General features: G+C 37.9%; 1 protein-coding gene across 5 annotated transcripts in view; it reads left to right on the top strand.

Moving 5' to 3' along the window:
* The first annotated feature begins 26 nt into the window (after positions 1-26).
* The window catches only part of cep192 (centrosomal protein 192), a 32,843-nt gene continuing 10,413 nt past the window's right edge, over positions 27-22,456 (top strand). For 2 of the 5 annotated variants that reach the window (XM_052577693.1, XM_052577692.1), the window contains exons 1-23: positions 28-210; positions 998-1,213; positions 2,793-2,903; positions 4,993-5,129; positions 5,290-5,351; positions 6,127-6,271; positions 6,377-6,489; positions 6,576-6,650; positions 7,372-7,521; positions 7,656-7,809; positions 8,157-8,365; positions 10,909-11,028; positions 11,101-11,497; positions 11,622-11,774; positions 16,103-16,167; positions 16,285-16,503; positions 17,825-17,966; positions 18,049-18,140; positions 18,241-19,327; positions 19,487-19,604; positions 19,780-19,915; positions 21,463-22,198; positions 22,292-22,440. In XM_052577693.1, the coding sequence (XP_052433653.1) occupies positions 1,044-1,213; positions 2,793-2,903; positions 4,993-5,129; positions 5,290-5,351; positions 6,127-6,271; positions 6,377-6,489; positions 6,576-6,650; positions 7,372-7,521; positions 7,656-7,809; positions 8,157-8,365; positions 10,909-11,028; positions 11,101-11,497; positions 11,622-11,774; positions 16,103-16,167; positions 16,285-16,503; positions 17,825-17,966; positions 18,049-18,140; positions 18,241-19,327; positions 19,487-19,604; positions 19,780-19,915; positions 21,463-22,198; positions 22,292-22,440 (4,740 nt within the window). In that variant the 5' untranslated portion in view covers positions 28-210; positions 998-1,043. Of the gene's footprint in view, positions 211-997; positions 1,214-2,792; positions 2,904-4,992; positions 5,130-5,289; positions 5,352-6,126; positions 6,272-6,376; positions 6,490-6,575; positions 6,651-7,371; positions 7,522-7,655; positions 7,810-8,156; positions 8,366-10,908; positions 11,029-11,100; positions 11,498-11,621; positions 11,775-16,102; positions 16,168-16,284; positions 16,504-17,824; positions 17,967-18,048; positions 18,141-18,240; positions 19,328-19,486; positions 19,605-19,755; positions 19,916-21,462; positions 22,199-22,291; positions 22,441-22,456 lie in introns of all 5 variants that reach the window. The other 3 variants (XM_052577691.1, XM_052577690.1, XM_052577694.1) reach the window with 2 other exon arrangements.

Here is a 22,456-nt window from a genome sequence, read left to right as displayed (position 1 = left end):
ATGTGCCGTATGTTGAGGCCCCGCCCACGCAAAGAGAAACCTAGAGGCGGGATTTTCCTGTAATGGCTTCGCCTCACCTTTACACTTTGAGAAACTCTTCTCCAAAAAGCGGGGACTACAACGATTTTTAGCATTACACGAATAATCGGTGCTGTATTTGCATGACGTAGTTGAATAAATTAAGGCACAAGTGCCGTATTTCGCTTCATGGTAAGTGTCTTCGAAACAGATTCCTCTCAGCTGTTGCAAATCTTTTTCAGAGTTGTTGCCATTCTTTAGTTTTCATCCAAAGACTGGCCAAAAAAGTAAGTCCGAACCAGGAAAATGTTTTTTTGTATTGTTTCAATTATATTTTTAAGTGTTACTTTGATCTTTGTTTAACGTTAACTGTTTAAGTTGTGTGGTTGAAGTGTTTGTATTTTGGCCTTGGTGTAACGTTAGTTAACGTTAGTCTCCATTGCACGGCGTTTATTTGAGTTAAACATCCCGCTAACCTTCTTTGTTTAGTTTTTATCCAGTCCACCCAGAAATACTGTTCTTCTGCTGTCAGAAACATACTACAGAGGTTGATGTGCCGTAAAAGTTCATTATTGAATTGACAAAGCTAGTCGGCTAAATACAACGTCTGATAAAAAAAAAACGCAAGTTCTAGAGAAAGAAGCAGTAACGTTATGCTAAATGTCGTTTTTTTATTCAGTTAAAATGTGCTTTAGCATTTTTAAGTAATAAAACAAAATGCAACAGGAACTAGCAGCCATATCCACAGACTTCTGCTCTGTGTAACAGTGTGAGTTATAAAACACCCCGTTATGTTTGACTGTACAAGATCAACATTCTCCAGCTTCATGTTAAGTTGACTTGATACAAACGTTTACAGATTCATGGCAGTCTAACCATGTCCAGTACACAACCAAGTACAGTATGACAGTAATATTATCACTGTTTCCCTATAGGACCTCATGGTGTAGTCTGTTCTCTCTTCTGTTTTTTTTTATAGGTCACTCCTCATGTGTTGAAGCCCTGTGTCAGTGAGTCACACAGACATGGAGAACTTCCAAAACATTGAGGATGAGCCGTTTCCCAGCTTCCTTTCAAACGCCTCGCTGGGCAGTGGCGGCCGCACCACTCTCGGCAACGTGACACTGGGCTCTACGCTCGGGATGCCCATGGCCGCCTCTACCGTGGCTAAAATTAGACCTCCAGTAGACAACAGGTGGGAGACTCCTGCATGTAATCTCATGAATATTGTGATTGCGTGTCTGTCCTAACTAGGGGAGAACGCTGACTTCATCAGTTTCTTTGGTGAATCTTTGAAAAGGGTTATTTCATCTAATTTGTTCCCAAAAAATTGTTGTTTGAGTGATTACCTCCTATATATTAGTTTTGTAAAACAGCAAATTAAAATTTTTATTTCACTTGGTTTAACCAAAGCATCTGTCTTTGTGTCATGGCCCCCAACTAAGCCTAGACTTTCACGAAAACCTCAGTATCTCATCTCAGAATAATGTGAGCTTCTTGGAACAAGGAGAATCCCTAAAGGCCCATTCCAACCAAGCACGATAACGATAAAGATAACGATAAAGATCTAGTTCTAAAAATCTTTCTCAATATTAAAGAATAGCAGAGTCCACACTACAACTGTAACGATACAAACATTGAAAGCCAAACAGAATCCATCCTGCTATAACGAGCTCGAGAATTTAAAGCGGCACACGCACGTGGGCTTAGAATAAACTGATAATATCGTTCGCTGGTGTGGGCGCTAATATTGTTTTCTTAACTAAAAAGTAATCAGACAGCTGTTAATATGACTGTATTTACAAGTTTTTATTACTTTGTTCATTTTTTTTGCTCTTTGGTTCATCTTTAATTTAATAGCATTAGAGCTGCTCCATTGCAACCACTTAGTACTGTAATGACGCGCTTTGCTGTAATAACGAAGGGAACCAATAGTTATAAATCTCCTAACTGATAGTTTTTTTTCATCTGAAACGTGCTGTGATTTATATTCCAAAGCCGCTCATATAATACAACGCATGCATGTATTTCTACTGGGACAGAATAAGGACAAGTAGTAACAGCCGAGCGCATTTCACACAGGCTGCTAGATTCACTTTCGCAAGAAAGTCGTGTATGCCTAAGGTTGAGAATAAATGGTTTATAGTGAATGCCCCTATGGTTGTAATTTGCGACATGTCTGACCGAACTACAAACTTTCCAGTGATGTATTCTATCAAAGCGCTCAATCCACTCAGCATGCTTTATCAGCTCGCGCACGTCAGCTATATAGGGGTTAATACTGAATGTTTAACATTAGATTCATTGCATACATATACATCCTTAATCTCTAATAACTTCATTCTGCTGTCTGTTGTTCTGTTGTCGTCGTTTCTTTGTCTGAATACGGCACTTATCACATGCTGTGTGGTATCGGCGTTTGGTATCGGGGCATTTTAACTAGTACGAGTACAGGAGATTTTTTACTTTATATGTCAGTTTTAGGTCAAAGCACTGGTGCTTTATTTACATTTACATTTAGTCATTGAGCAAACTCTTTTATCCAAAGCGACCGTACAAATGAGGACAATGGAAGCAATAAAAAAAGTGCTATAACAAGTCTCAGTTAGCTTATTTATTTTATTGATTTGTTGGTTAGAAAATTTGAGATTGAAATTGTTCGCTAGGCTAGTTCATGTAGGTTCAGGGCACATATGCTTTACTTGTATCGCTGTTAATTTTGTGTGTTTATTTGAAGTATTGTGTTGTTTGAGAGTCTTTTCTATCTTTTACAGAGTAACTGATATCCAAGCATCATATTTAGAGGATGGACGGTTTTCACTCATGAATTCCCAGGGGTCAGATGGAGGCAGGGAAAAATTTGTTCTCAGCCTCAAAGAAGATTTGTAAGTGTTCAGTAGTAGTTAATTATTTTTTCCCATCTGTAAGTGGGTTACAAATCAGTGTTTAGAGTGGGCGGGATTATTCACATGTCATTATTGTTGCGCCGCCTCTACTGCCGTGACTCGTGAAAAATGTTCATTCTGCGTCGCCCCATCAGACTCAACAGACAAAGAAACAGACGTTTTTTGGGTTGTTAAAAATGTTGCGCTCGTTATTTTCTGGTTCATTTTTTTTTTTACCTGTTAACTGTCACCCGTCCACTCTGTGGGACGCCTACATTTACTTCACTATATTACAATTAAATCTAATCTAATCTTGACAAACTATATATCGTTGGAAAGGTCTAAGACTCCCAAATATATATTTTACCAGTGTGTTTTGCTAAAAATTATGTAGGAAAAGTAATCAATTAATTTATGACGAGTGCACCCTCAAAAATCTAAATTATAACCTGAGTTTTGACCTTTGTTTAAAAAAAAAAGAAGACTTCTTTGTTGCCTTTTTCTCTATCACATTTTAGAAATCATCAGAAGTTATATATCGACTGAAAACTTAAAATCTCGAAATTCATCCTTTAAAACCCATTTTAAAATCAGACAATGCATTTCCATGTAAATGGTACATCAATATCATGTTACAAAATATTTTAATTCATGAATTATACAAATTTAAGTTTGTTTCATGCACTACAAAGTCAATGTTCAAAAATGTGAGTGACAGTTAAGGGGTTAAATACTCGTACTACGTAGTTATTGTGCTTTATAATAGTTAGCTATAGGCTTTTTGCTCTAGCGTAAATAATCAGACGATACCACGTCTTCTCTCTTTGGCTTTCTCTTAAAATGGTTTCACATCAGCGCATCTCGTCTGCACTACAAGATACAAGTCTCCCTTTGTTCCCATTTATCTCTTCCCCAATTGCCCAGCTGCTGTTGCAGCCGTTAAAATAGTGTAAATTGCAAATTGGTTATTTATTTTCATTTCTTTATTAAATTAATTTAGGTAGGTTTTGGAATTTATTTATTTTTTGTTTAACAAAATTTTAATATAAAAATTATTATTATTAATATTATTAGGAAAACTAACAGAGTGTCTTGAGCAGAAGCGCTTAACAAAAATGAACCGGAACACAGCGAATATTCTGTTTCCCCTGGCCCCAACACGTCCATCATTGTAATTATTTGATGGGGTTTTGCGGCAAGCTTTTTGTATGTGTTTTAATGCGAGACTCTTCCAGATCTCACTGCTGCAGGCGGGACACAAAATGCCGCCCGAGCCGTTCTTGACAGTCGCGATAGCACCGTCTCCTGTTGTTTCCACCAACGCGCCAAATCCTTTTCATTACCATAATATTTAATGGATATCTAAAATATGAAAATAAAGAGGAAGCCTGAAACAAGCCCAATGTCTGGCCTGTGTCTAAGCTGTGATGTGAAAATTGTCCCAAATCCGTAAATAAGTCGGGGCCTGTCAGGCTTGGGTTGAAATGCATGGCTCTAATTAGCGCGACTTGTTGCATCTAAGTGGGTAAAATACACACACAATGATGTAAAATGGCCATCCTGACGAGCATCCTCGTAAGCACTGTCATTTTATTTTTCTTAAGTGAAGGTTATGAAAGAGAAAAGTTTCCAAAACGAAATTCAGATCCTGTGTTTAACGGAGTTAAATGATAATAATCAGTGATGTGATATGTTCTCTGTGTGGAGTTTAATGTCTGGCGCAGTTGCAGCTTGTACTTATTACTAAAACAAGAAAGCAAACAAGAAGCATAAATAGTCAGTAATGTTAGTCAACATATGCCATGGTAATTTGAACAGATTTTTATTCTTACTGTAAAATAATGGAACATTAGGCCATGAATATTGTTTCAAAAATCATGGAAATGTATTGGTGAAAATGTGCACGAAACCTGTCTTCAGCTCTTGAGTTTTTAATAAATAATGTGTAGTGTAATGTTTGTGTGACTTCAGCTATTTTGTCTTGTTTTCTTACATTAAATTGGCCATCAGCCAGATCTGGATTATTGGGAATAACCTGTGCTGTGTTCTTTCAATACTTTTTATTTATTTATTTATTTATTTTGTGTAGAGACAATGTAGGTGACTTCATTGCTGCAAATCGATTCTCTGACATGCTGGTGAATGTTAATTTGGATGAAACCGAATCTGCTTCTGTTTCCAAAACATCATCAAGAGGGTCAGGTTCTGTTCCTCATCGGACTGCTGGTATGTAAGGTTTTATTTAATTATGGCTTGTTGTTCTTAATTTTATGGTTAAACTTAAAAAATATTAATGATAATGCATCATCAACAATTATCTACAAAATAGTGAATAACATGTATGAACTGAAATATATTTTGAAACATATATTTTATCTTTCCTTAGACCTGTCAACTGGTCTTGTGTCATTCTCCCATATCGGAGACAAAGAAACATTGGCAGCTCAGGTAATTTATACTCATTGACACTTAAGTTTTATCCTGTAAAGTCTGACATGAAATAACAGTCAGATAATCTTTATATCAAATGTATATGTCCAGAATGTAGGATGAAATTCTGATAGCTTATAAATCAGTGAGATCTTTGTAACCGTGCAGCAGACAACTTGCATAAAATATACATATTTTTATATTTTTATTGTATATTTGTGTGTGTGTGTGTGTATATATATATATATATATATATTACATACAGTCTTCACTCTATCTGCTAGTAATATTTCTTAGTAAGATAATTAAATATTTTGTTTTCTAATAAAAGCTCTACAGTTGATATTGTGGGCAAAACATAACGCAAAGCATAATGTTTGACAGATGAACAAACAAACGGTATCTTATTTTATACTTGTATATTTAATACCATATTTTTCGCACTATAAGTCACACCTGAGTATAAGTCGCATCAGTCATAAAATATGTCATAATGAGGAAAAAAACATAAGTCACACTGGACTATAAGGCGCATTTATTTAGAACCAAGAGAAAACATTACCATCCCCAGCCACGAGAGTGTGTTTTCTATTGGTTCATTTCTCTCGGTTCATGTCAAATTAATTTTGATAAATAAGTCGCACCTGGTTATAAGTCTCAGGACCAGCCAAACTATGAAAAAAAACTGCGACTTATAGTCCGGAAAATACGGTAATCACATTTTAACATGATTTAAGAAATGTGCATATCAAATATCGGATGGTAGTGTTAAGCTCTCTTTTGTTGTTCTTAGGCCACTTTGCTCCCACTGATGATGGAGGAAGAGGAGGGTTCCTCCAGTGAAGGGACAGACAGTGAAAGGTGCAGTGGCAGCATCGCCAGCTTCCTGGCCAATGAGAAACTGATGTCTCTGGACAGCATGAACAGTGATATGACAGGTTGGTTATATTTTTTTGTTTTATTATATGTTTCAGAAGAATGAGCTCTAAAGAACCAGGATAAACCAGGCAATAATTTATTTAAATGAGCTTTTTGTCCTCTAGATGATGAGATTGATGTGAACCAGCTCCATGATCAGGAACTAGAGCTGTATTTTAATAAGCTGATGCCACCTGCAATGCAGAGAGGCCGTGTAGAAGGACAAGAAATCCCTGTTGTGAGTTCTCTCTTACTGTTTGTTTACCAAAGATTACCATTTTCAATATGAATTATTTTTTATGATATGATATGTTCCTGTTGTAGGGGTTACCTTCCATTTCATCTCAACCCCATGCCACTGAACCAGAAAGGAACAGACACCATGATAACTATGACCAAGTATGAGTTAATCTTCCTAAAGTCAAAATAAAATCTAAATGAACCTTGTTTACTTTCTTAATGCATGCACATTTCACACATACATACCCAGAAAAAAATGCATTGTGGTCTTATATATTAGTGCTTTTAAATGATTAATCACAAATAAGTTTTTGTTTACATAATTTATGTATATCTACTCTGTTTATGTATTGTGCATGTATAAATGCACACATACAGTATATATTTTGAAAATATTAACATACATTTCTATTTATATTATTATATTTAATGTATATTAATATATGTATTAAAATATGTATATAACATATTTTTCTTAAATGTATAGATGCCATGTGTTTGTGTTTGTTTACATAATTTATTATGTATACATAATCTTATTTTGGATGTGATTAAGCATGATTAATTGCTTGACAGCACTAATATATTAATATATATATATATATATATATGTATATATGAAGAGTTCAGATGCAAAAACCTCTAAATGCCATCTGAAATTTGCATCTAAAATTAATAATTTTTTCAGGCTCCTATATTTATGTTCAGTTATTTCACTTTAATAGCCTGGAAAAGGACCTGCACATTGCCATTAAAGTAAAATTTTAGATGAAAATTTCAGATGGCATTTAGAGGTTTTTGCATCTGAACTCTTCATATGTATGTATAGGTGTTCTGAAACTTTTCGGCTAATGTTTGCTTTTACCTTGTCACATTTCAGAGGGACTTTCACATGCCTGATGTGCGTCTGGCAGCCACAGGTATGGATTCTTGTCCTGCAAGTGATGAAGAGGATACAGAGGATGAACTGGAAGCTTCACAGAACCGGGGCAGAGCAAGATTTCTCCTACCCAGCGCCTCCAGACAACCAGTTAGTCTTGAGCTGCTTTCTGCTTTTATCCTTATCAGTGCTTTTAATGTGCCTAACTTTTAATGGGCTTTTAATGTGCCTCTTTTTTTTTATTCAATTCAGTAATTCACCTTCAGTTATTTGTATATGTTCAGGTTGGGGAGAGCCATCGGCCTCATTTTCGACCAGGTTTGGAAGGAGGAAGCTCTGATGATGAGATACAGATGGTGGGGAGGAACCCTGACACCAGGACAGGCATTGAGCACCGCCGCTCAGCAGAGGGACAGGTCATCAACTCACCTATTACTGGTAAAAGGGTGTTTATTAAATAACATTTAAAATTAGGGTTTTTGGTTTAAACATGACAAGGCTTAAGCCTAGTCCCAGACTAAATCTTAATTCTGAGCTGTTTCAACTAAATAAAATTGCACTGATAGATCTTAAGATATAAGTGCCTTTATTCTGCCTCAAGTAATGTTCGCACAAATACGTTTTTTTTTTTTTTTTTTTTTTTCCCTAAGCCATGTTTATAAAAATTACTTGAATGTCCTAATTGAACTATGACCTAATCCTGGCTAAGTCTAAGCACTGTCTTTGAATCCATTCCTTAAACTCGCAGGAAATAAGTCTTATCACTTTTTCCTCTGTGCCATAAGGTAATGGAGGTGGAGGAGACGGGAGTAGTGGCAGTGATGAGGAAGGAAATAATGGAGGTGTATCTACCATTCCTTTGCCTCCCACCACAGTCCAGAGCACCTATGATGTGCTTCGTGGTCTTGGCATCGTGGGTGGAAGTGGACAGATGGGAGATGATGATCAGCTTCAATCTTTGCTTAGCAGATCAGGCATGATTACGCATGGCCAGGTAATGTTATGCCGCATTTCCACCGAAATTACCCGAAACAGTTGTACCAGGAACTTTTTTCCCCAGGAACTATTTTCCCCCCAGACCTGTTGATTTCTTAGTTTCCACCACAGTCTAAAGTACAGTGAAGATTAGGAAAATAGTCTGGTGAGTTAGGTCTGCGCGCGTTTCTCAATACAAAGTACGCTGTATTGGACTTGCATCCTTGGTAGTTCGGTCTTTGCGCATTCGACTCAGGAGTGTGAAGTCTGCGATGAAGAAAATCCGGTAATTCTGCAAACAGCAGCGTACTTGATAACTTCAGTCAGCTCACCTCGGCTACTGCAATTTCCCTCACTGTATATTTACAATAAAATGAAATAGGATATCAGATACCACTACCTCCTTTCATTTTCATGTAAACATAATAATTGCCACAGAAATGTACTTATTTCAGGGAAATGTGTAATGCAATGAAAATAAATATTATATCAATTGCCTCCTTTTTATTTTCATTTTAACATATAGATAAATTGAGTACAGACCAAAGATTACCTGATAGATTTAACCAAAACAAATTATATTTTATGTTTAACCACTAAAGAGAAATCAGAGCCAGCGGCACATATCAGAAGGTCTAGCCGAGGTGAGGCTGCTCTCGGCGGATACATGAGCACTGAGCTCCTGCTGATCGCGTGGAGCTGACCGTCTCCGAGCTCGGCGAAACAACACATTTTTAAATAGGCGCACTCTTTATAAATAAACCACAGATTTTAGTTTTAAACGACTACATTCTCACCTGAAATACTTTTTAAAATTACATTTCATAACACAATAACAGTAATATTTTGAAAATGATCAGAATAAATGGTGGTTGAAATCGCAATTCTGCATGAACTCAACCAATCAGGATGTTTAGCGCCCAAGTCCCGCCCCCAAAAGTTCCGGAACTTCGAAAAAGTACTACCTCGTCAGCAGGGACTTTCTAGAACTTTTAGTTCCTGGTTCCTGCGGTGGAAACACACAGAGTACCAGCCAAAAGTCCCTAGTTCTTGGGTAAAGTTCCTGTCATGGAAACGCAGCTTTAGTGTCTAATGAGCTAGAGGTCTTCACGGGTCCAAACATTTGTGCCCGAATCCGAAAGAGACATGAAACACTCTCGAGACTGCACATGCGTGCTAGCTGTATCAAGCTAAAATATGCTTTAACACAATTTGAGCTTCATAGAAAACGGTCATGTGACAGTTCACCTCAGATTGTGTTTCTGATTTGAAATATTAAATATTAGTATGTCAAGTCTGCAAGCATTATCACTTGCATTAACTCTTGAGTCTGCGCACTCTGCTTCTAAAGGCAGAGAAAGAGAGCGAGAGAGAAGGCTTTTCTCTTTTTTTTTTTTTTTTTTTGCTCACTCTTTTCTTTTCCTAATTTTACAAGTTGCAAGTTACAAAAAACACAAGCAGTGTTTGATCATGGCCAGGTGTTCTCCGAGTCCTGAAGTAGTTTAAGTCTTTGGTTCTTTAAAATGTGGTGATTTTGGCTCACATTTAACAAAAACCCACCAATTCACTATCTCAACAAATGAGAATATGGTAACATGCCAATCAGCTAATCATATCAAAACACCTGTAAAGGTTTCCTGAGCATTCAAAATGGTCTCTCAATTTGGTTCACTAGGCTACACAATCATGGGGAAGATCATTGCACAAGGAGGGTAAGCCACAAACATTCATTGCCAAAGAAGCTGGCTGTTCAGAGTGCTGTATCCAAGCATGTTAACAAAGTTTAGTGAATTTAGAAAGTGTGGAAGAAAAAGATGCACAACCAACCCAGAGAACCACAGTCCTAGGAGGATTGTCAAGCGAAATCGATTAAAACATTTGAGTGAACTTCACAAGTAATGGTCTGAAGCTGGTGTCAAAGTGTTAAATTTCCACAGTCTGTGATGATTTTTGGTGCAATGTCATCTGCTGGTGTTGCTCCATTGTGCTCCAAGTCACTGCACCCATTTATTAAGAAATTTTGGAGCACTTCATGCTTCCTTCTGCTGACCAGCTTTTGAAGATGCTGATTTCATTTTCCAGCAGGATTTGGCACCTGCCCACATTGCCAAAAGCACCAAAGGTTGGTTAAATGACCATGGTGTTGGTGTGCTTGACTGGGAGAAACAAGAGACCAAACAATGCAGATGTCCTGAAGGACACTGTAAAAGAAACTTGGGCTTCCATACCACCTCAGCAGTGCCACAAACTGATTACCTCCATGCCACACTGAATTGAGGAAGTAATTACCAATTATTGAGTACATGAATAGTAAATGAACATGCTTTCCAGAAGGCCAACAATTCAATAACATTTTTTTTACTGGTCTTATGAAGTATGCTAATTTGTTGAAATATTGGTGAGTTTTTGTTAAATGCATACATATCTCAGTGCATTCATCTCTTGAAAATCATTCAAACTGTGTATATTTGCAATTGTTTTTGTGTGTGTGTGTGTTTCTAGCATATCCTAGCATAATTATACAATTACAGATGTATTTTAATTGCTTTTTGATCTCTTCAGATGGGTGATCGTGTTGGTCCTGTTGGCACAGGGGAGGCTAGTCATGCTACTGTGGCATCTGGACCTGCCAGTCGATGCCCAGTTAATTGGAGCATGAGTTTGGATCGACAGGAGGCTCTTGTAAGTCTTTCTGTATTTTATGATGTAGCAAAAATTGCTGAAGTTACCTTTTAACACTTTTCCCCTTAACAGGATGCAATGGATAACACAGCAGAAGTTCACCTGGATTCTGTATACTTGAGGGGAGGTCCTGGTCATAACCCTCCGGACATTTCTTCAACAGTCAACAACTTCCTTCAGGGCAACCAGAGCAGTTTCCACCTCTCTCAGTTACTTCAGGAGTCACATAATCCCGAGCAAGGGATCGACCTGGGCCACACTGTGGATCTTGGTGCCCTGGGCATGCGTGGTGGCCCTTGTGGGGATTCTCCAATTCTCAATGAGCAGCTGAGCACCAGCAGTAAAGATGATCAACCTGGAGAGTCTCTGGATGCTAGGTACCTTTGCCAGAGCTTTGATGAGAATCATGAGGAACATAATGATATTTGGAATCACCATCCAGACACTGTGGAGCTTGAGTTACAGCAAGGTAACCGCTTTTTTTCAATTTCTAGTGGAGTGATGTCAATGGGTTTCTCTGACATTTGTTGTATAACATGAAGTATTAAAAATAGTATTTGTATTTTATAAATTAATCTTAAGTATTTCCTTAGGCACAAACACCACTCACAGTGTGGTCTACCAGAATGAAGAGGGAAAGTGGGTCACTGATTTGGCCTATTACTCTTCCTTCGAGAAAGAAATGGAGGCCAATATGCCTGAGGAAGTTGCTATGCAGTTTCAGACAGAAGATTTTCTTGCTGGAAGTAAGTGAAATGTTCTCATGAAGCAAAGTTCTCCTTAATGGAAATTTTATTTTTGGTTTACCATTTCTCAGTTGAATCAACCTCGTGTTGACTTTCTTCTGCAAAACATGCAAAAATTTAGAATTTTTGAAGATTGTTAATTTTTTTTGAGTTGATGCAGAATAAAAATCGGCAATCAATCGGCAGAGCATGCCACAAGTAATATCGAAGTATTGTAAATAGGGGTGCAATGGTTTCGGTATAATTCGGTATGCGCTATGTTTTGGGAAAAAACTAAATTGCCAAAAAAACGAAATAAGAACAAATCTAACTACAAGCAACAGCAAATATAGCAAAGATGCAACTAAAATAAACAGTGCTTTTCAGGTTTTTAGGTAGCTCTAACATTAGTTTTTAGGTACAGAAATTGAATAAAGTAATCAAATGTAAAAATATAGCTGCAAGCAGTGATTACCGGGGTTCAGGCACTTTAAGCAGGGGTGATAGCGTTCCGGCACCACGCCGGATTTCCGGCGTAGGCTACTGTGGCTGCGAAAAAAAAAAAAAAAAAATCAGGTTGGTTATATTGGTCTACGGCGGCGTTTTAGTGCCATGTTAAAAAAATAATAAAAATAATAATAATAATAAAAAAGATTGTCTAATGTTTATTTGATGTCTGTTTTTAAAAGCACGGAAGAGAATATGTGCTGTTATGTTAGACATCGTTTCAGCTATTAAAATAGTTCCGTTTTGTATGTATGGCAAAATGATTTCGTTTCTGTTTTTATTAATTAAGTTGTAATGGGAAGATTTTTTATTAGTCAGATATACATAAGGTATAGGCGCATATCCAATGGTTTGTGCGGAGAGTGGAAGCTTGCACAATGCAATACAGAGGCGCAAGAGTCGTCACTTGCACTTTTTTTTATCCAGTAGAAACGAATTATCCTCAAAACAATACATGCCTTACCAACATCAAATACATAGATGGGGAGATTTAAATTATTGCTTAACGAAATAAAAAAAAATCAAACCAAAAACTCTTTCATTATATCTGTAAAGATGCATTTCTCGCGTCAAAGTGGAGATTTCTATTAAGGATCTTGTCACTGATTTAGAATACACTAGTTTATTCATAAATAATTCAAATATCCCCTTACCCTCCGACACATTCATTGTTATGTACAAGGAATACAAGTTGATGTAGACTAATATAAATTTAAAATACATCGTTTTAATAAATACAAATCAGCAAAACTGTTTCAAGTGATAGGCATTATTCAATTAAAAGTATCAATGAATAAAACATTATGTTGACCAGGTGGATTATTCATTGAAATCATGGAGAATGACATTTAGTTTTATTTTCATCATGAATGACAGCGCACCGTGTATTTACAGACAAACAAAATCTGCAGACGTCTCTTTACTGCGGAAGTGAACTTAATAAAACAGAAACGAAATCAATGTGTCATACATACAAAACGGAACTGTTTTAATAGCTGAAACTATATCTAAACGTTTTGCTATGTTCTGTCTATGCAAACAGAACAGCAGTAGGCTACATAGGCTAATAAATCAAGTGCGTCATCGTCACAACCATAGCCTTGTTTCCGCACGGAATAAAGTATTTTATTCTCGGAACATTTCGACTTTATTCTCCGACTTTATTTTTATTATTAATATTATTATTATTTTTTGCAGAGGTTAGATATTTCGACTTTATTCTCTGAATATTCCGACTTTAATCTCGGAGTTTCGACTTTATCTCGGAAACTTAGATTTTTTTTTATTAAATATATATAATTTTTTTTACATGGCACTATATGTCGTCGTACTGATCTGTCATTTAGATGTGAGATGCGCAGGTCAGAGAGCAGCTTTAACGCTCAACGACTCATGAGCCAATCAGAAGTAGTTAAGGGGCGGGCCTCGTGTCTTTGTCAAATAGATTGATACAGGTTAAGGCAATGCTCCATGCGCGAAGGTGTTTGCAATTGTGTCTCATATTTCTCAACTCCAAACGTAAGTAATGGCACTTACTGACCTGTCTTGGTATGACTGTAGCATCTGCAGCATTTACTTCCAGTGATTGTACTAAGATGGGCTAATAAGGTCAATGTAGGCACTGAACATATTGAGAAGAAAATGCTGTGTTTTCTTGAATAATACTGAGGGCATAATGCAAATATGAAAATATCTAAAAAAGAGCCACTTGTCAATAATGATGATCAGGGTTATACATACTTAGGCTGTTTATATATTTGGGGCCAACAAGTTGTGTTAAAAGTGCGTCGCATACATAATACCCTCTCGGGGGGCAAGGAAAAAAAGTTCAGGCTCAGGAATTTTTTTCACTATCAGCCCTGTTTAAGGCCTTCATTGCATCAAAGCTGTTATGGTCTAGGCCAACCTGAAATATTGGACTGACATTATAACACATCCATGATGAAGAATCTTGCAACACGCACATTCAAACTGAAATGAATGAGCTTAGGTATAATACTTAATACAAAGTAAGCATACTTACACATGCAAGCACATTGTTGTAAAATCTAGCGATTTAAAGTAAATGGTGGGTAACAAAATGCTTACTGCAAGTCTTCTCTTTATAACGCAATTTTCAGGTCTCACTGTAAACATAATGTGGCATAATTGCAAAATTTGATTCCTCCGGATAAATTAAGTGGTAAAGTTTGACAAAATGTGAATGTTATCATAGTGACTTTATAATTTATAGACATGAATACAAATGGCAGATTTGTAAATAGAGCTGTATTAGTGAGCAGAATGATCCAATAAATGGTCTTCTGCTGTCATCTAGAGGTTAAAATGGCAATTCCATTGATTTTTGCGATTTAAAATGTACTTTTTTTTTTATAGTTACAGAGGCAACTAATGTCGGAGCCCCATAAATTTTGCATGCTTGTCTACAATCATATGACACATGTGCTCACTTTTCATAAAGTTTTGGGTACACTATATCAAAGCCATATTATTACATATTATTACATGGTACCAAATGCAAATGTTGAATATTTCTTTTATAATTATTGACCTACTGTCTAAATCATGCAAATCTGACATTCTACACTTTTCTTCGCTTTGACCCAAGGATTCCTATTATTGAAAATTTTATAGTCTACAAGAAGCAGTCTAGGAGATATGAGCGATTTCACGTTTTTGTTCGCTGTAGTGCCCTCCCCATTGGCCGATTGATGTGAGTCTTTGCCTGGTTCTCTCCAAGTTTCATGTCTCTAGGCCTTACAGTTTGTTCTGCACAATCAGTTTTTTGGTGGAAAAGTAATCAAAAAAATCATTACAATTACAATAATTGTGTGCATTGTGTGCATGAACCCCTAATAACATTGCATATTTGACTGTATATAAATGAAAGTTTAATCATTATTAGAATTACAAACGTTATTCAATAAAGTGCAGTGAGTGATTTACATGTTGTTGCCGTTCACCCAAAAATCTAAATTATATAATTAATAACTCACCCTCATGTCGTTTCAAACCAGTGAGACCTCCATTTATCTCTGGAACACAGTTTAAGATGTTTTAGATTTAGTCCGAGAGCTCTCAGTCCCTCCATTGAAACGTGTATACCGTCCATGTCCAGAAATGTAAGAAAAACCTCATCAAAGTAGTCCATGCGACATCAGTGGGTCAGTTAGAATATTTTGAAGCATCGAAAATACATTTTGGTCCAAAAATAGCAAAAACTACTACTTTATTCACGCCTTGAATGAGCACTTGCACAGATCTTGTCACTGCAAACGCGAGTTTGCGTCTTCTGGCTCTTTAATATTTAAACTGTCAGGGCTTAAATTAATTTAGTTTAAACTCGACTAGCAACGAGTGCTGTTAAGGTCTCACCTGCGCTGTCAACACATGACGATGCTACCAATGACAGTTATTCCAGCATACAACACAAAGAGTGACTCTTTTTTTTTTTTTTTTTTTTTTTGTGTTTACTTGTAATGTATTGGGAAGCCAGAATGCGTATCCATCAACAGAAACATGCATTAGCCGGACTCTTTCAGTTTTACATGTTGTTTATAACAAACCGTATTACAGATGCATTGTCGTATTTAAGTTGAGCTGCAGTCGTAGTGTGTTGCGAACCGTGTGTGGACAACGGTATGGTTTGATTATTTTTTTATTTTTAACAGCGAACCGTTGCACACCTAATTGTAATTGTCTCGCAGTTATTTAGTTTTGTCCTGTTGTTTGACTGATGAAAGGCAGTCATGTGTTTTTGTAACAACATTAAGATGAGTAAATTGACACATTGAATTAATTTGAATTCATTGCTTTCATTGCCTAATCTTGTATGACCTTAGGCCAAGCCATGGACAAGATAATTGAGGATCAGGAGGAGTTTGAAAAGGAGCACCGGTTTATGCAGGTATGAGCAGTTCCCAGGGATTTTGAGTTCAACCAACCTATAAGTATATTCTACACAATTGTTCTTGTGATTCCAAACAAACAACCAAAAATGTACTTTTCTTTTGCCTTCTGGTAGGAAGAGCAGATTCAAGCTGTGAATATGAGTGAAGTGCTGGGAGACACATCTTGGAAAGCTCCGATAAGTGGCAACATCCTCATGAGGGCCTCACAGGTCTCCTCTGAACTTGAGCCTGGGAACCAAAGTTATCTGCGTATTTCACTGGGGGAGTTTTTTCAGAGGCGCTCTGAAGCTCTGGGGTGCCTTGGGAGCACTGAAGAGGACAATGTTAAAAGGGTGAGGACTGTAAACTCGAAGTATATGTCTTCTAAGATAATATCCTCCCTGAAATCTAACCTCAAAGTTGTCTCATTTGGAGCACTCTGTGCAAATATTGTAAGATCACTTCCCATGATATGCATGAAGTCAATGTGGGTCTTGAATGCAATGCAAGTCGATGCTGGTATCAAATTTGGCCAGACGATACATTAAAAACTTTCCCAAAAACAAAATGTCTCTAGAATAGACATATGGCAGAAAAATTCTTTATCTAGGGATAATAATAATAATAATAATACAAAATATTTTTTTGCCATGCATCGGTCAAAGCGCTCTTTGTGGCGTTGCCTCATACGTTGAACTAGATTTGTTGCACCAAGTTAACACGTAGGCCTACGCCATCTGCAGTGCGTATACAGTTAAAGTATGTGTATGTGGTGCAGAAGCAGCACAGACTGTTTGTAGTCTGCTTCTGATCCGTGGCTGTTTACCACAAACAATATTTATCCATTGTTTTGATTTCAAATCCAAAAGTTGTTTCAAAAATGCTTTTTCAGCATTGTGATTCTCTTTTACCACAGTACAGATATACAAACTTCCATAGACATTTTCATGTTTAAACTCAGTAAATATAACTTTGTTTTCCTACCACCACGATTGCCATCTATTATTGCCTTGTTTATCTAAAAGTGTGCTTTTCCTTGTTTTAAATATAGCCAAAAAGCCACGTGGTGACTGTGAAACAGTAAACTTTATATGCTTTTATATTATGGTGTAATTGATACATATCCGTGTCAATCCATGTTCTTTTTTACTGAGAATAATGCACTGTCACTTTAATCCAGCTCATGAAGTGCAGCAGAAATAGACTCGTGAAACGATCGTTGCATGGCTGCAGAAGACGGACCGCTCCTGGAGTGCATTGTCGGACTGCATTCACATGCAGTGTGAACACTCTGATCCGTTGACATGGGCGTGGAAAAAATACGCACACCAGACGGAGTGTGAACCTGGTGTAAAGTTGTATGTCTGCCTGATAAGTCCTGTTTTCGTGCTCCATTTAGGCGCACTGCATTCTGATTAGTTCAGATGGCATACAGAGGTCTGTGGTGTGGAAAATCGAGCTACAAAGCGATTAAGAAATTGCACACGCTCAAATGACGATTTTATAATTATTCTGATTAATTGCAAAGCCCTAGTTTCTAGTAATTGTAATTTTGAAGACCTTGATTTGCTGTTTCGGATGTTTAATTATAATTATAGCTAAACTCTGATAGAAGGTAGCCCTTCACAACCATGCTTAAATATATAGTTATTCATTTATTTGTTTTTTTTTTAGCCATCTTTTGGATACTTTATTACATCCCCTGAGAAGAGGAAACCTGTTGCGTTACTTCGACCCTCAGATTTGTTCTCCAGGGGAAGCTCCATCAACATTGAGTCAGTTCCACAAAGTGATGCTGATGAGACGCTTAATCCAGGTGCGTTCAAAATACTCATTAGTTATTTAATTTTTTTTTGTAACATTTAATAACATTTTGATGACCTACATGTGATCTACAGATGATCTAGATAAGACTCTTGAGCCCAACACAGCTGAAGCCGCACATGAGAATAATGTGCAAACTCAAAGTACTGAGGGACAGGTTTCCCAGGTATTGATAACCATTTAGCTTTAAACTGCTGCCACACAGTCTTTTGAAAATTAGCAAAAATGTTGATTTTTTTTTTTTTTTTTTTGTCTAATTCGTTTAGATCTCTGCACAATATGGAGATAAGGAGAGTTCTGTCCATTCAGAATCACCCAACTCCAGCAGCAATCTTCTGCTCAGCATTAGTACAATTGCATCTGCAATTGCTGATGCCTCCATCAGCTCAGATCCAGCACAGCTCGCTGCCATGATCATGGAGCTGTCTAAACGGAGCCGCTCTAAAAGCCATCAGCAAGTAGCAAAAGAGTCGATTAGAAGTCCTGATTCTGTAGCAGCCTCAAATCAAAATGGTCTGCTGGAGGATCTGCAGAAGACCACATCAGTGGGTGACCTTAGTACTCCTGACATGGAGAAATATCTGAAGAGGGCTGAGTTCTCAAGTAGTGACAGTGATGGATCCACCTCACAGTCCTGCTTGGACATCCTCACTTTGGCTGATAGTTTGGCCAGTTCTAACAAGCTGACTCAACAGCAGTTGGCATCTCTGGAAAATGAATTCCTCTGTAAAAAGGAAGAGCGTTTAGTTGCGGAAGAGCAAGCAGTAGGCAAGAAATGTCAAAATCTGGCAGGTAATGCATCTAGACAAACAGAGGGTACTTATGTTGTGTCACCAAATCCAAGGTCAGATGTCAAACGAAGTGGAATTCCTCGACCCAAGTCAAGCAGTTTACCATCTACCACTGCGCGTCCAGCCAAAAGATCTTTAGTTTCTGGGCAGTCATCATCATCTTCCACTTCCTTCAAATCTGGCATTGAGAAAAACAAAAATGACTATCGTGCAGCACCTTCTACCAATAAAGGTATCACTGAATCCAAGGTCAAAATAGGTACGGGTCGACCACAAGTGGCCAGCACTTCCACCACAGGTAACCGCCGCTATCTGAAAGGTGAAGGGACCACGTCAACTCCTGCTTTTGCCCCAAAGACCTCACCTGGCCTTCGCCGTTCGGAAGTATCGTCGTTGAAGACCTCCCCACTCAAACCCAAGACAGCTGGAGGCCGGACAGACAGACCTGCCATTAACCAGGCAAGATCACCCAGAAGTCCTAAAGCCACTCAGTCAGTTTCAAAAGAGAAAATTGCAGCTGTTGATCGTCAGGATTCCCTGCCAGCAACACAGGAAAAATTTGGTATCTCTTTTCTTTTTCTTTGTAAACAAATACAAAACATGCAGCATAACAGATTTAGCATGTTAAAAATCAACATGAAATGTTGCTTAATGTGCTTGAACATCATGCAAGCTTCAGAAAATTAAGGACATCAACTTTTTTTACTACTTTTTATTGAAGGATCACCTGAGAGCAGTGCCCCTGGTGTTGTGGAGGTCACCCATTGTAATTTCAGACCATCCACCTCCCCTCTTACCCACTCCAGTCCAAGCCAGACCTCCATTACAAGTGGATATGGGTAAAAATTGTTTCTTAACATCATCATCTAAAATAATTGAATATTGTCTTTTTTGTGGTGTAAGCCACTTTTATTCGTGAGGAGTGGATATGATACTTATTTATTTTTTAGTTATTGATTATTGTTAATCCAAAATGTGTTTTGGAAATAGAGAGATGTCTCCGTGTTCCCCTAGTAGTGGAAAGGCTCAGAGGAGTCCTGCTGGTGATCCAGGTTCCCCTCAGTCCCATTGTTCAAGCCCATCTCTCAGTAGACTGACTTATCTTTCCATTAATGAGAACACTTGCATGCCCACTCCTGATCACCATAAGGTGAGTGTTTAACCCCATTTTAGTTTTATGTGGAACACAGTATAAAACAATTAGCTATTTAGAAAGTAAATTTGTTGCTGTTTCTTAAAAGCCTGATGTCTTCTAATCAGTGTTGGGGGTAACGTGTTACGTGAGTAACACAGGTTACCTAATCCGATTACTTTATTCAAGTAACTATTGTAAATTTAAAAAGTAATGGGTTACTTTACTAAAGTAACGCCAGTTACTTTGTTTTCCATTTATTGACTGACAAGTCTCCTGTCCCCATATTGGGAGAAATTGGAAGTATAGAGGCGCTGTGTGCGATGTGTGAACATGTAGTTCTAGACTAAATGTGAAGTAAGGAATAACTGACGACAGGCCGTTGAATTATTAGAAATATAATCGCTCTGATCAGTGGATCGCTCTGATCAGTGAAATGTCTGTGCTCAGCCTCGCTATACGGGAGCGCGCGCTCTTCCGGCAGAAGTGCCTTAGGACCCATATAAGGAAATTCCGCTCCATCTAACGTCACACAGAGCCATACTCGAAAAAAACTTTCCGAAACTTGTGACAAACCGGAAGGAGTATTTTTGGAACAGAAATATTCCTTCAAACGTACAACTTAATTTTTGAAACTTTGTCCATGTTTAGCATGGGAGTCCAACTCTTTAACAGTGTGTCATTCAGCCAAGTATGGTGACCCATACTCAGAATTTGTGCTCTGCATTTAACCCATCCGAAGTGCACACACACAGAGCAGTGAACACACACACACACACTGTGAACACACACCCGGAGCAGTGGGCAGCCATTTATGCTGTGGCGCCTGGGGAGCAGTTGGGGGTTCGGTGCCTTGCTCAAGGGCACCTAAGTCGTGGTATTGAAGGTGGAGAGAGAACTGTACATGCACTCCCCCCACCTACAATTCCTGCCGGCCCGGGACTTGAACTCACAACCTTTCGATTGGGAGTCCGACTCTCTAACCATTAGGCCACGACTTCCCTAGATATTAATAATATATAAATAAATAATAATAAAGTAACACTTTACAATGATATTTAAAGAGCGTAATATAGTTTATCCAAAAATAAGATGTCTTCTGCCTTACATTTTTGTTTTATATCTATATGACACACTATAGATATTAGGCAGCTGTCAGTAATTTTTTTTTTCATGCACTTTATTAAATGTCTGTCATTTCATTTTGTGGCAAATATATTTATTTGTTGTATGTATGTATGTATGTATGTATGTATGTATGTATGTATGTGTAATTGTGTAGAAGTAATATAAATTACATTTTCAAAAACTGAAGTGATAAACTTGTTTTACTTAATAGAATATGCATAACTATTTTAACTAATTGCAAAAGCTGAATAATCAATCCTATCCTACTGATTAATCTGTGAAATAATCAGTGACCATTAGACTAATAGAAACTAAAAAAATTGTTGCAGCCCTATTTAAAGTCCATGTTTCTTGACGATTATTTGATATTGACATTAATGCTGCTGATTTACTTTATGGTTTGAATGTACAGTTGAATCTCTTTTACTATTCTCCAGAAAAACACCTCAATGGCTCTAAGCACTACTATAATCAGAGCCAGTCCAACTCCTCCAGTGGAACCGTTCGATAATGTAAATGTTCTGAGTTCTTCAAAGAGTCCAGAGCCTCTTTGCCACTCTGAAATTCCTGGCCTCAACCAAAAGACCTCTGAACTGGGCTCACGTAGCCAAAGTGACTCCTGTAAAGACTACGAAAATGAATACTCTAAGGGCAACCGCCAGTCTGAGCCTGCACCGAGCTTGTACGCTCAAGTGGATTCTGGGTACTCAAGCAAGCTGAACATTCAGCATCCATCTGGGACAGCATCAGAACAGGCACACCAAGCATTGCCTCGTGTCTTGGGGCCTGGATCTGGTTTTGGGGCTGCAGATGACATGACATATGGGTCAGTACCCAGCTACACCTCCCAGGGTGCACTGACAAACCTTCCCAACCTCCTAACAGGGCGTTGCCTCTTTAGTTCCCAACTGGCACAACAGTATCTGAGCTCAGAGGGGCCTCTACATGCTCCTCCCTATCAGATTGGAGGGCCATCTGGTATATATGGAGTATCGGCTGCAGTGCCTGCTGGAAACCCATCTATGGGACATATGCATGTACCTGGGCATACAAGTCTTCAGTCTGGTTACCTGAACTCTGGTCAACAACATCCACCTCAGTATCCAGTCAGCAAGACCTATGGACAGCCAAATGTTGGGTCATGGGCTGGACGAGATCTTGCAGACCTTAGAAGTAAGTGGAAAAATTTTAATGTATTTTAAAGACATTAGTGGTATAAAGAAATTTGTGTATAAAAAAAAAGAAAAAAAAAAAGTTTTTCTTCAGTTCAAGTGATGGTTCCAAATGAGCTGAAGTTTCCCAGTTCTTGCTGTGTGGGAATTGCCTCTCAGACGTCCCTCAACATCTTCAACCCCTCGGAGCGCTGGCAGCAAGTTTCAATCTCCGTCACAAGCCTATCCATTGATGGAGAGAAGGTTCGAAATCTGTCAG

This window comes from Carassius gibelio, chromosome B16, assembly GCF_023724105.1.
Source record: "Carassius gibelio isolate Cgi1373 ecotype wild population from Czech Republic chromosome B16, carGib1.2-hapl.c, whole genome shotgun sequence".
Taxonomy (NCBI): domain Eukaryota; kingdom Metazoa; phylum Chordata; class Actinopteri; order Cypriniformes; family Cyprinidae; genus Carassius; species Carassius gibelio.
This window is presented reverse-complemented; position numbering and strand designations above follow the sequence as displayed.